The sequence below is a fragment of the Hypomesus transpacificus genome, unplaced genomic scaffold (genome assembly GCF_021917145.1).
Source record: "Hypomesus transpacificus isolate Combined female unplaced genomic scaffold, fHypTra1 scaffold_42, whole genome shotgun sequence".
Classification (NCBI taxonomy): Eukaryota; Metazoa; Chordata; class Actinopteri; order Osmeriformes; family Osmeridae; genus Hypomesus; species Hypomesus transpacificus.
In genome coordinates this window covers 553,869-568,155 of record NW_025813938.1, presented here as the reverse complement: position 1 = coordinate 568,155, position 14,287 = coordinate 553,869, and the positions used below count along the sequence as shown (strand labels likewise).

At 40.6% G+C, this 14,287-nt stretch overlaps 1 protein-coding gene across 2 annotated transcripts in view; it reads left to right on the top strand.

Moving 5' to 3' along the window:
• arid3c (AT rich interactive domain 3C (BRIGHT-like)) overlaps nucleotides 1-1,599 on the top strand; it is a 61,244-nt gene extending 59,645 nt beyond the window's left edge. For both annotated transcript variants that reach the window (XM_047016833.1, XM_047016832.1), the window contains one exon: nucleotides 363-1,599. In XM_047016833.1, the coding sequence (XP_046872789.1) occupies nucleotides 363-541 (179 nt within the window). In that variant the 3' untranslated portion in view covers nucleotides 542-1,599. The remainder of the gene's footprint in view (nucleotides 1-362) is intronic.
• The last annotated feature ends 12,688 nt before the right edge of the window (nucleotides 1,600-14,287 follow it).

Below are 14,287 nucleotides of genomic sequence, written 5' to 3'. Positions count from 1 at the left end.
TTGGACCTGAAGTGGCTATCATATTTAGTCAAGAGTTTTTTCTCTAAAGCCGGTGTTCAGTGAGGTGAAGCTTGATCCAGTTGATCGAGCCCCCCACTTAACTTCTATTTTAATTAGGCTGACTGTAATCTTGGGGAGGGCCCTGTAGACTTGGAATGTGAAGGAGAGGAAACCGATTGAAAGACTTTGGGTTGATTTCGGACAGAATCTTTAGTCAACTGTTATTTTACCTATCTATATGTTCAGTTTAGTCCCTATCATGTACTGACATAAGCCTTCGAGTGGATGTGCATGTGTTTTTATAAAAAATAATACCAGTTTTTTTATTTCAACGTAGTTTTGATTTGTTTTTGATTATCCAGGTGTCCTGTTTGCTCGGAGACCAACCATTCCAGGAATGCCAGGCGGTCACCAAGGCAACCACACCAGCTCTCAGGAAAAGACCAGTCCATTGCCCTCACAGATCCAGCCGCCCTGCTCCTCTGCATCCTCAACCTCCTCCTCATCCTCAATCCATGGACTTGGAAACTCCTCTCCCTGAGCCCCCTGCCTCCTCCCCCATCCGCCTAGCCCCCCTTTCCCATCCTTTCCCAAGACAACAAGCAGTCTGAGATATTTTGAGAGAGACTTTTTTGTTTTCAAAGCTGGCTTTTTACCCTGTCCCTCCCTTCCTTTTCACAAGCCCTTATTCCAAATCGAAAGAATTTATAGGAAAACAACGTTTTTATTTATAGGGAAGAAAAAATAATCTGTAGAAAGAAATAAACGATCTCGTTCGTACTCTGCGCCTCATCCGAGCTCTGAATAATGATGTATGTAGAGGACCTTTCACCTTTGTGTGTGTATGCGAATGAAATCGCTGTTATTCGGTTTCCTGAGACCAGCTGCTCGATTTGGAGCAGTTTCATTGAACGTGGAGTGACTCGTCGATGCGGTGACACCTCGGCCACCAAAAACAACGGGACTTTGGCACCGAGGCAAGAGGACACTGACTCTCTGCTGCGATGCCTACAGACAACCAGGCAGCTTGCCCTTTGACCTCAAGCTAAACAGGAACTGGTTGATCTACTGGGTATGTTACCCCTTGGCTTTGGGAGTATGTCTTGCCACTCGAAAGCACAGACCTCTGATTAATACCTGTGTTATTTTCCAAATCAGTAAATGTTGCTGCTTTGAGCTTATACCAAAGAAGAAGCTTATATGTTGAGCTTAAGAGAAGCGCATAGCATAAAAAGAGAGAGCGATAATACAAAATGATCAAACTAGAGTAATATCATTAATATTTCATTCAAAGCATATCCCACAGAATCAAGGAATTGTAGTTTGTTCTTATATAGAGAAGATGTCACCATGGTGATGTTATCTATTGAAGATGTGGGTTTAAACACAATATCTGAGTTAATATGCACATTGTATATGTTTGAAACTGTGGAACAAGACATTGAGGGCCTCATTTACTAACATTGTGACCGCAGCTTAATCAGCGCTTTTGCCCAACAGCAAATAACGCACAGTGTATTTATGCATTTTGCGTGGTATTTATCAAACCAGATCCTCGTCGGGCAATCAGCGTCTTAGTCCGCCCTTTAGTGTTAATTAGCGCGCCGTTAAAAGACGGGAGAAATCGCCTGCATGTTACTGCCACCATGGGGGATTCGAGGAAAAGAAAAAGAAGGTTCAGCGAACACGAGATAGAAATATAGGTTCACTAAGTTACAACTAACATTAACATGTTACAAGGAAGAAATACACCTCTCCACCCATCTCTGTGCAGCACACGCCCACTTTCTCTTATACCCTCCCAGCAGCAGTAATCTGCGTTTTTACTCAAGTGTGCTGCCTTTGTAAATATGGTGTTATGGTGTCTTTACCCGCTATTTTACACCTGAAATGGGCGAAATCCTATTAGTAAATGAGGCCCTGAGACAGGAGAGGCACTGATATTTAAGATAAGTGAGTGGTGGTTTAATTTAAATGCCTTTCTCATTTATTGGTTGTACTAAATAGCAAGACTACAAAATGCTCAACTAATGGTTATTGTCAAAGCTTTTTGCAAAAACCTATACTCAAAAGGGGTAGATATGCTGTATAGATTGCATGGCTCTTTTTAACAAAAGTTTTTCAAACACATTTCCATCCGCATCTAAAACCCATACCAGGATCAATCAATAATAACCAGTTACGTTTAGGGAAGTTTTTTTTTTTTTTTTTTTTTTTACAATCAGCTAGAAGCACAACTCCAGACTGGCATCAACTGGTATGAGGTGGAAGTCTTTTGCAAAACTATGCCAATCTGACGGTAGTAGGAATGATGAGCAGTTCACCACGTGTTGAGTTGAGACGGCCCAGGGAGCCAGAGACCAGTGTTGGAGTGCTTATCAACCTACCAATCACACAGTGGCTTTATATCATTATTATCCAGATCTTTTCTCTCTCTTTTCGTAATGCACTCGTGTCTAACGATAGAAAGTTAAACCCTCTCTTTCTCTCATTCTTTTTTCTCTTGCTCTCAAATTCTCTGGGTTGTTTAATAAAGATTTAAGAAACAGGAAACGGGAAACAGTTTTTAAATATATATCTTTTTATTAAGTCTTTAAAAACATAATTTCAAATTGTATTTATTTTGTTTTGATGTTTGACCTTGGGCTTCAAACTTGCATTCATCTACACCACTTTATTTGAACCCATTTAAGGAGTTGTTTCGATCACAGACAGATACCTCAAAAATCTAACTGTATATATACATAATAGAATATAAATACAAAATATACCTCATATTTCATTTATATTATTTTATTGTAAAGCCACTTGAAAATCAATGTGTTTCAACAATTCACTGGATTTTTTCATATTTTGTATAGTTATACCAAAGAAGGGAATATTTTATGAACACACATCTACCTCATTCGTTATAGACTGTGCCAACACACGACCACATACTTAATTGCCAGTTTCTAAGTGTAGCCTTCACAGTCAATACACATGTATTTGCTTGAACACAAAAACCAAACAAAAATGTATTGAAGCAAAGTAGGTGGATCATTTAAGGTGTGAAGCAACACTGCTTGTTTGTTTTTGTTTTGATTTATTCACAATATACACCGATGCAGGCATTCTACTGTTGCTATGACACATGTAACTAAATGTAAGAAAAGTTTGGTCCAACTTTTAAATCAAACAAATCGCAATAGAGGACAAGCACCAAACTGGAAATAATTGAAAATGTCAGGTGTCAGTGCTGGTATTGAAGGTGGTTGTATTCGTTAATTCCAGTGTTTACTTGAAATGTGTTCTTCATAAATCAGGTCATTATGTGGGCTTTTTCTGAGAGTCATGTTGTGGTAATTTTCTGTTGTATATGTGACTTTCTATGAAGCTTGGTGCTAGAAAGCACTTCCCCACTCCCCCACTCTTCCACTCCCCTACGAAAATACAGTCTTGCTGTGTCAGAGTCACCTTTATCAAAGAGTATCTTTTAATATCATAAAGGGTCTTTTACTTACACTTGGCCTAATATTAGACAAACCAAAAACATTCAATTCAGGTCCTTCAGGTCTTGCTCCAGGGCTAAATCTGTGTGTCAGAATTTGCCTTGTGTTACAGTTGATAGATTAACAAGCCCTTCTTTCTCTATGAAACATTATGGATGAATAGGAAAGGGTCCTTATCCTGACTAAGTTTCAGCACATCTCAAACCTTGCATGTTAATCATGCGTAAATGTTCCTGAGCAACTCCACCAATGGATGAGCTACTCCTTCACCCCAGGATTTGTTTTTGGCATCATATTAAGTTTAAGACTGCAAAAATGTATACATGTTTCTCATGAATGTAAAATCTGTTAATCCACCCATATCGTAGCAAAACTACACAACATCACAATATCCAAATATCCATAATTGTTTGTGAAGATGCATTTTAGTGAAGGACAGACTCAGCACAACTATGTGCAAAGTACATAGGGCACAAATGATGCGCACATCTCTTTACGTTTTATTTTTACTCTTACAATAAAGTTTTATTTTGATTGTGATAGACATATCAGAGTTATTTGTTTTGAAGACAGCACTGGCACAGTTTCTCATGACTGTCTTTTCTTCATCCCTTCCTACACTATTAAGGCAAATACAATTGAAAATGTTGCTAATTGTTGGACAGTGAAACAGTTTGCTTACTGTGAAACAAGAACATGCAATCACTATCATTCTTACAACCAAAGATCCTTAGAAACAGGAACTAAGCTCATTTTGTAAAATAATATAACCAAATACAGAAGAGACAAGAATCAGCATAGGCTTTAGTAAAAAAACAAAACAAAAAAACAAAAAAAGAACTTTCACTTATGGATTTACTTAAATAACATGTGGTTTACTTACTGTATTTTATGCTATGCTGGTAGAATTTAGATACTATAATAGTTTATTCGCTGTGTATAAAGCTTTATATATAATATTTCTTTTAATTACCTTTTGGATGAATCCAGTGTGTAGTGGGACTGCTGGATTGTGGTGCTCAGGGGTTAAAAACATAAAAAAAAAACTGGTGAAAGATGTTTTGTTTTGCCATTTTGATTTGTAGCATATGTAGAAATAAAATACTGCTTTTAACTTCATTGTGATTGCTTTTTCTTTTTTCTATTAGTTCTTTGTATAGGTCACAGAGTTTCACATAAAAAAAAATAGGTTTACTGTAGATAATTTGCTGTATTAATTTGGAGATTCAACATACTTATTCAAGTGTAAATTGAGTAGGATCTGAGGATTGTTTTGCATCTACCTTTATAATATAAAAAATATGTTATTGTAAGATGGCTGATATAATACGAAACAGAGGGCTTCCTGACAAAAAAAGATTATTCATGCAACACTTTCAGATATTGGAAAAACTACAGGCACATGAGCTTTTCATTTGCCCAAGAAGGCACCCTGAAGTAATAAAATCCATACAAAGTTCACCTTGTGCAAGTAAAATGTAAAAAGCTGTTTAAGCCACAGAATGCATAGCAAGTCCAACAGATAACTAATGTCACATGATACTTTTAGTAGCATTACAGGACAATTCCCATGTTGGCATATACTAAGATTGCATAAAAAGAGTGGATGGTCATATTTTCCAGATGTAGATGTCAGAATTTAACATCAAATTGCCAATTAGTGTTCTCAGCATGCTGGGGCAAGAGGCAGAACTTGTCTACTATGCAGGAAAAAAGGTCAAAGTACAATTTGGCAAAAGTAGGCAATTAAACTAATGATGTCTCAATGTGTGCAGCATTAAGCGGCTAAAATGGAGTAAAGATTGGTTAATTAAGGCTGAGAACCCTGATGTAATTAGTGCCAGCAAAGATTAGTGGCCGTTGATGGGCTTGCAGGGATTTGCAGGTAATTGAGTTATTATCAGGGCTCGTTCGGTGTTACTTTATACTTCTGAATAAACAAAAACAAATTAGGGGTGGTTGTCCAATAATGGGCTATCTTGTCAGAGATTGACAGAAATCCATGCTCCTATAACACAGTGTTAATTTTATGCACCACTGACAATGGTGTTGCTGATCAATAGCGCTACTATAAAGTAAGACGAACCATCAATCTGGGTTGAAGGGGGTAGACAAGATCTGCAGAGGGAGACAGAACATGTCACTGCTTTCCTAAATTGTTTGGGTCTGACTACATTATTTGGTGTGTGTAATGCCTGCTGGAGCTGAGGAGGATGGTGATTCACCGTCAGACTGAGCTGGTTCCTGCTCTCCTGCTGGAGGAGGGTGCTGCTGACTGACCGCTGCAGCAGCAACTACTGGTGTGGTACTGGTAACAGCTACTGGTGTGGGACTGGTAACAGCTACTGGTGTGGGACTGGTAACAGCTACTGGTGTGGTACTGGTAACAGCTACTGGTGTGGTACTGGCAACAGCTACTGGTGTGGGACTGGCAACAGCTAGTAGTGTGGTACTGGCAACAGCTACTGGTGTGGTACTGGTAACAGCTACTGGTGTGGGACTGGCAACAGCTACTGGTGTGGTACTGGTAACAGCTACTGGTGTGGGACTGGCAACAGCTACTGGTGTGGTACTGGTAACAGCTACTGGTGTGGTACTGGTAACAGCTACTGGTGTGGGACTGGCAACAGCTACTGGTGTGGTACTGGTAACAGCTACTGGTGTGGGACTGGTAACAGCTACTGGTGTGGGACTGGCAACAGCTACTGGTGTGGTACTGGTAACAGCTACTGGTGTGGTACTGGTAACAGCTACTGGTGTGGGACTGGCAACAGCTACTGGTGTGGGACTGGTAACAGCTACTGGTGTGGGACTGGCAACAGCTACTGGTGTGGTACTGGTAACAGCTACTGGTGTGGGACTGGCAACAGCTACTGGTGTGGTACTGGCAACAGCTAGTAGTGTGGGACTGGCAACAGCTAGTAGTGTGGTACTGGCAACAGCTAGTAGTGTGGTAATGGCAACAGCTACTGGTGTGGGACTGGCAACAGCTAGTAGTGTGGTACTGGCAACAGCTAGTAGTGTGGTAATGGCAACAGCTACTGGTGTGGTACTGGTAACAGCTACTGGTGTGGTACTGGCAACAGCTACTAGTGTGGTACTGGCAACAGCTACTGGTGTGGTACTGGCAACAGCTACTAGTGTGGTACTGGCAACAGCTACTGGTGTGGTACTGGTAACAGCTACTAGTGTGGTACTGGCAACAGCTACTGGTGTGGTACTGGTAACAGCTCCTGGTGTGGTACTGGTAACAGCTACTGGTGTGGTACTTATATTCTAATCTTAAAAAAGAAAACCTGCTGTTCCAGGGTCTAACAGCTCTCAGGTATTTTCTTATGCTTACAAGCTTCTTATTTCGGTTTGATGACCCATCAATAAGACACACAGAGATGCTCTCTCCCCCATCTGCTATTTTAGTGGCCATTGATTTCTATGGTGACCTCTCACCTCTGTAGTGGAATTCCACACACCAAACTCACCTCCTAGCTGTCATGGCAGATTTGCACCACTGATCTGAGACTGGCTCCTGTTCTGTCAATACCAATTAGCAACTTCAGCACATACCTGCACAACTGAAGGACTGGAATATTAATTAATTTACTTAATTTTTCTACCCATGTCAATTTCTACGCCCATGAGCAATTATTTCCAAAAAGTCTTCGATCTCTGTCTTATATCAACTCAACTTTGATGAAAATAGATCTGAACGTAACCAAAAGAATATATGTTGTGACGGTATGTGATGTGTCCATGTGCAAACATTTATAATACTGTGTCGTTTCAAAGTCAACAGATAAAAGGATATGTTAAGCGCTATTGTTAAGCACATAGGCTTTGATTTGGAAACCTGAATAGTATTTTCTCCCTTAGCCAGTTCAAGGACGTATTGGGATTTTAGGCCATAGGAGCATAGGAACCTAATGAAAAATACATGTTTTCTTACTGAATATCTATACAGATGAAAAAAGGAATGTCATTGATTCAATGCAGTTGAAGGCCAAATCACAGGCAACTGCAGACTTAATAACGAATATCGTCATCTAATAAAATGGCCATTGTGGCTGTTTGAAAAAAATGTTGTATCCCCTATAACTAGGTTTGGTGTTTAGTGATTGATTGTGTTGCTTGGGTGTTCAGCTTTGACAGCCATGTGTGCTGGATGCACAATGTATTCATGTTTCCATAGGGTTTTAATATAAAGATTTGTACTGGGTGCACAAAGTTATGTTACATTGATGAGAGAGGTGGGGCTTTATATAGCGCTTTGAGGTTGGGTATGCCAAGGCCAAAAGCATAACAATCTAAGAAGGATATGTAAGGTTAAAAAATGCCAGTTAATGGAAGGGTTATAAAAGGCCTCATGACACATTCTGACTCCTCCATAAGCTACAGCAGCAAACACACCTTCAGAGACATGAAACATGTCTAAAGCCCAGCGGATGCCTTTTTGGCACTGACAGAACATGTCACAATGTAAGAGCATCTGTTTGTCAAACAGCATTCAACTGCAGTCTATTTTTCTGTTGGTCGCAATCAAATACCTTGGTGCAAGCATAGATATATATGGGCGCAAGTAGGTATTATTGAGGAATTCACACAGGTTACCGGTACTATTCAGCTGAATCATTTGTTCAGTCACTGAACACCCACAACATTCCATTGACTGAAAATTCTTGGCACATTACAAAACCTGGCGCTTTTCTGGTAAAAGGATCAAGTTTCTTTTCTCTCAAGTCTAACCCCTGGGCATGGTGTCGAGTGCAGAACTGGGATGATACTTATTGGGCTAGCCAGGATTTACAGGGTTGGGGGTTGGGAGTAGCTTCAAAGGTAACCTGATAAGCTCATTCTTCATGCTACAACACTAGTTAGATAAGTCCATGCTGCCCCCACCTTTAATTATGAGGAAGGTCTGGTGTCCGAGGTCACACACACAACCGCCCCCTCCACACACACAGAGATTTCTAATGCAATACTAGTATGAGACATCACCAACTATCACCCACTCCCCAGAGTGATCATATGCACCGTGAACTGTTTCAATGAACCAATATGCTGAATATCTCTTTCTTGGGCTTCACATTGTAAATATAACTTCATAAAGTCAGTGTGAACTTCAGACACTGGAAGTCAGACAGTGAGTCAGACAATGAGTGAATGCTTCTTTTAATACCAGCACAAACAACCCGTGATGAAAGGACTCTGATGAAGGCATTTTCTGAGTAATACTGAGATAAATCATGACAAATTCTCAAAAGGTGGAGGTGGAGTGGGCTACCTTCCAGTTCTTAACGAGGGTTTAGGAGTGGGACCTAATATATAGTGATGGGATTATGTTTCGCCAACGGATATCTGGGTCATGGTCCAAGGCCTGTCGTCTAAAATAAGTGCTTTCATACTCTAGTGGTGGGTGATGCATTATTAGTTTGACACCAGGGGTAGCTGGTTGACAAAAGATGCTTTAAGCCAGGGGTGTCAAACTCATTTTCACCGAGGGCCACATCAGCATTATGGTTGCCGTCAAAGGGCCAGTTGTAACTATGATGTAACGTCAGTAACGATGTAAAAACATGGTGTTTTTGTTGTAGCTTTTGTGAACATAGGGCCTATTATGCTGCAATTGAAGTCCGCCTTTTAATTCTTGGACAATCTGCTGTTTTTCTTGGAGGATAAATTTGCTAATTTTTCTCAGTGTTTGGTGACAAAATGCAAGTGCGCATAGCGCAAGAGCAAAACTTTTTTTGCCCTTCATTTGAACGCAGAATAGATTTTTGAGCTTTATGTAAAATAAACATTGCAGTTTTCCAATTGGTAAAACCTTGTCTAATGAAGGTGATGTCTTCATCATTTCTGGCTCCAAATTGTCAACAAGGGAAGCAGAAACATGCTAGCTTGGCTGAGTACTCTAACCAAGTTCGAGAGCGATACCAACTTGGGTTGAATGCCCGAGGACCTTGGCTGGAAAATGCACATGGGGTACGTTCGCAGAACCGGCTGCATTGGAGTGCCATTCAAACCATGCTCGCCTTCACCCAGTTAAACTTTGCGTTTAACACTGATGTGCATACACTGCTTTCTAGAGGCGGGATGTCGTCACTTTGCCGTAACACAATCGAAATGCATGGTGAGAGATGTCGTTTATGGTCAATGCACGCTGTAAAGCAGCGTAGACTTATTTCAATAGCCCATTAAGCTTCCGCGGACCACATAAAATGACGTGGCGGGCCACATTTGGCCCACGGGCCTTGAGTTTGACACCTGTGCTTTAAGCGTTAAGGCATCCATTCAATGTGTGGATATACTCTTCAGTTTCCCTATTGTCGTCATTTCTGTGCCAAGCACCTGGTTGGGTTTAAGGTTTTGGTTGTGTGTACAATAATCTCCAACAGTAGAACAATGATTGTGACCCTGTGATACGACTGTCAAGTTTAAAACAGCAGAATTTGTTTTGAAACCTTTCTACTCAGAAATGTGCCGCATGTGCTGATGGTTGTGGTAAAGATGTCAGCAATATCGTTCTAGTTTCCGTGGCACCAAACACTGGTGTCAAGATGGCAACTTAAGGTTGCTATGGTTACACTTAGCAACTCGCATGTGATCAATATTTACAAATAAATGATTGGCAGTGTTAAGATCTACCGTGCTCTGTTTCAACAGGGTTGATTTTATTTGGCAACTTTGCATCAATTTGATCCTTAGCTAATAAGCTGATCAGAATTTGGAGGAAAATAAATAATTGTAAAAAATCAATGGGGAAAAAAATATTTTTTTCTAAATATTGTTTTAGGTTTGTAAGTATTGTTGTTGTTGTTTTTTGTTTGTTTGTTTTTCAAACATTTTGTTTTGTACAAAAATATAAATAATCATATTCAGAATTGGGTGATCCATTACTCTGTAATCCAAGATCATGCACAATATTAAAGCTACTTAGGAATTGTGTAATACATTACAAAAAAATTACTGAAGTTATTTTAAGACATAATTCGGTTATCCTCCGTCACTCAGTCACGAACAGCCACAGGTACTGCCTGCTACTGACCAGGCCTGCAGAGACCTGCACATGCACAGTAATAACAACCAAACAAGTGCGATTCAGAGTCTAGCTTCGGGTCGAGAGGATATGAAGCATTTAATATGCAAATGTGCTTAAAACCACAGGCAGATCCACAAAGTGGCAGCTCCAGATAAATGTGTGACCACCAACATGCAGACAGTCCCACTAGCAGCATCTGCACACCTCTCACACACTGCTCGTTTCACCTCACAAATGGAGGGGGGAGGTGAGGGGAGGGGAGGGTCACAAGAAGGAAAGCGAGCATGTTCAGGGTCACTGCGGACAAAAAGATATGAATATCTTGCTCTACTACCCCCACCCACACACACACACACACACACACACACACACACACACACATACACACACACACACACAACCCCCTCCTTTTATGTTACCAGCTACTGGATTGGTTGACACTAAAACAATACTAGTCGGCAATCTGATAATGTCCCAAGACATTTTGGTTTGTGAGACGGAAACAGAAACTAAAGTGTAGAAAAAAATTACCTCTGCTGTCAGGATCAGCTCCCAGCCACTGCCCCCATAATACTCTTAACGACACAAATTCCAGACAGACCCTGACTTAATCACAATAAATACAATCGCATTTCACACAAGTGTTTGCCCAAGCCCTAAGGCCAGGTGTGTACACTCCAAACATTCTCACAGATTTATCACAGACTATTAGAGCATTTAGATCTTCACACAAACATGCTTAACTTTATCATGGAAATATCAATAAAGGTATGTCTTGCTGGACCAAAACGTCCAATGGGAACCAGGTGGTGACCTTGAGAAAGCAACGAAATCCTCCTGGTAGAGGGGGGCTCCCACGTGGGACAAGCTAGCTGGTGGAAAGCTAACTCTTGAAGAATGTATCAACTCACTGAGCAAGATAGGAGATACATTTGAGCGTCTACCTAGATACTGCCATGAGCTACTTCAAAGCATTACAGAGCTAAAGAGCTGCCATTTTCTGCTACAGAGATGCTAGATGGTCTGGAACTCTGACTGCCTCCACTGCCACTCATATGCAGTTTTTATGTAATTTAATGTACTCCTCTTCCTGTTTCTGTGGAAGTTGATTAGTTACACTTCTATCTGATAAGATTGTCGTTGTCTGAGGAAGCTGTCATTTTCTTCAAGCTATTACCTGAATGAATACATATTATCTTACTGTTTCAGTCTTTGTGCTTTCATTTACAAATGAGTAATGGGGCACACCAGAGATTTGTGTTAGCCTACATTATTAAATTCAAAAATAAAAGAATTACCTTATGAAACGTACGCGTTATGACATTGTTTAATATAAATATTTAATAGCATAATATAAATGCTAACATCTTTATCCACCATGTAACATAAGCTTAAAACAGGCCCCTTGATTAAACACTGCTGTACCTAACAACCCCAGGTTACTGGAAACAGGAGGCCAACAAATGTCTGTTTTATGATGCCGTTTCCTGGGGTTGGCATGGCAGCAACAACATCCATGGCCTTCGATTGGCTTCTTGCTAAGGACAAGTATAGCAACGCTCACAGACAGATCTGAAAAGGCAGGTCCCAGAGGAGGCCTCGCTTAGCAGCCTAACAAGGGTTCTGACGCCCCACACAGCAGCTCACATCACCTGCTTTAGGAGGAAACTAGCTGGGGTTGATTTCAGCAATAATTGGGGGTCTTGCCTCTGTCTGGACTCCTGTCAATAAAGGCCTTGCTGAGGTTAATAAAGCCAGTGCTCTCAGGTGGCTTGGTGGTGTGTGTGTGTGTATACTGTACTGTACTGTATGCAAGAATGTGTGTGCGTGTGTCTGTGCATGTGTGGGAGAGAGAGAGAGAGAGAGAGAGAGAGAGAGAGAGAGAGAGAGAGAGAGAGAGAGAGAGAGAGAGAGAGAGAGAGAGAGGAAAGGGCAGCTAATGAAAAGCCAGGGGCGGTTGCCCTGGTCACCGATGCTGAAGCACAGGCACACAAGGAGTTTTCATCAATCACTCGTATGTGCCCAGTGCTCTGACGGTTATAAACAGGATCATTTACAGTAAACAGCACAGAGAGGCCAGTTCATTCCAAACAGACAGAAGCTGGAAGAGTAGCATCCTTCCATCACAGATACAGAACACTGTCTCCTTAGTGTGTAGTCGCTTTAGAGGAAAACCACACAATTTAGTGTTGTAGTGTTATTAGATTTTCAATCATCACTTGCCGTTGACACATTAGGGCATAAAAAATCATCTAATGATCAAACTTGGGTCAAGATGTTAACTATTTAACCTAGTTCACTCTACTGACGTTGCATCTGGAGAATGTAATCTTTAAACTGTTACCCTGAGAGACATCTCACTATCAAAATAAACTTGGCGTAACATCAGAACAGAGAGATTTATCATGATTGTTGAAATGACAGGACCAGATGGAATCACAGGCAGGAACAAGGCTGCCAACATTTAGTTCAAAATTATTCTTCCAAAAAAGGGTTACTATGTTTTTTTTCCCTTTTAGATATGGCAATGGATGCTATGACAACACAGAGTAGGGTTGGATGTAGTCAGTTTATCTGGACGATTTAAACAGCCCTTCTGGGTCAGTGCTACAGCTTCACTTTCAAATTCCAGAGTAACTGCCGAGAGCAGATGTTGATTCACTTGAGACTGAGAGCTGACAGTTGTATGTGGGACTATAGAGACTGTTTTGGAAATGACCTCCATTCTACCAGTCTAGACCAGCCGTGTTTACAGGTCCTGCTGAATTTCTCCCTATGCCACTCCCTCCCCACGTACACCAACACTTCTGCCTTTTGAAAAGGCCCAGACTGGATTAAGATTGAAAGAACCAGCCTGGTTGGGGTGATAGAGCGAGTAAGAGATGACGGGAAACTTGAAAGTATTCAATCATTTGTACATGTGGACATGGACGCGGGTTATAACAAACCTCTATTCTACTCCATGACAGTTTTAAATGTCAAAACTTGCAAATATAATAAGATGCAAATACTGTATACAGCGCAGTGAAAGAAAATTGACCCTCGGTTTTTGTGTTTGTTTCAATCAATTGTGCAATCTTCATGTGTCTCGTGGTGCTGTACAAAGAGCCTGTGACATAAAGTCATCCTACCTACAACTGGACAGACAAGCAGCTTTTCATAGCCTCCATTAAGCCAGCAACACGATGGAGCAAAAAGCCTAGGAAAATGTGATGTAAAGAAAATGTGTGCCTTTTGAGGAGCGCTATTGAAGAGATGCACAATACTGACTGAATTATAATCAAATAATAAAGTTGTTTAAATAAAAGTATTTGCTTTTTTCTATCATTCTATGAAACGCAGTGCAATGTAGCATTTTAAATATATGGACTAAATATGAGAATGCTTTCAGTACTGACTAAATAATAAATAAATAGTCATGTTTTAAACATACCTTTCCATTCCATTTAGTTGAGATTACAGTCATCCAGCAGATGGTGTTGTGTTGAGTTTCTTGTAATGACGTCAGAATGTCTGTTGATTCGGAATTAGTGGTAGAGCTAGCTAGCTTTTTTAAAGCGTTTTTTTGCGACCGTAAAAGCAGTAATTCATTAACATGTAGGCTACATGAAATTCCTAATCTATAGTGAGTTGTTTGTAGTCTAGAGCAGCAACGTCACAGAATTAGGCCAACAATCTAGAGCTAGCTAGCTACTCCTCTCACTTTTGCTCATTTGTTGGGTGTAGAGACCGGTGGTCGTTGTACTTTTCGATTGAGGAAACG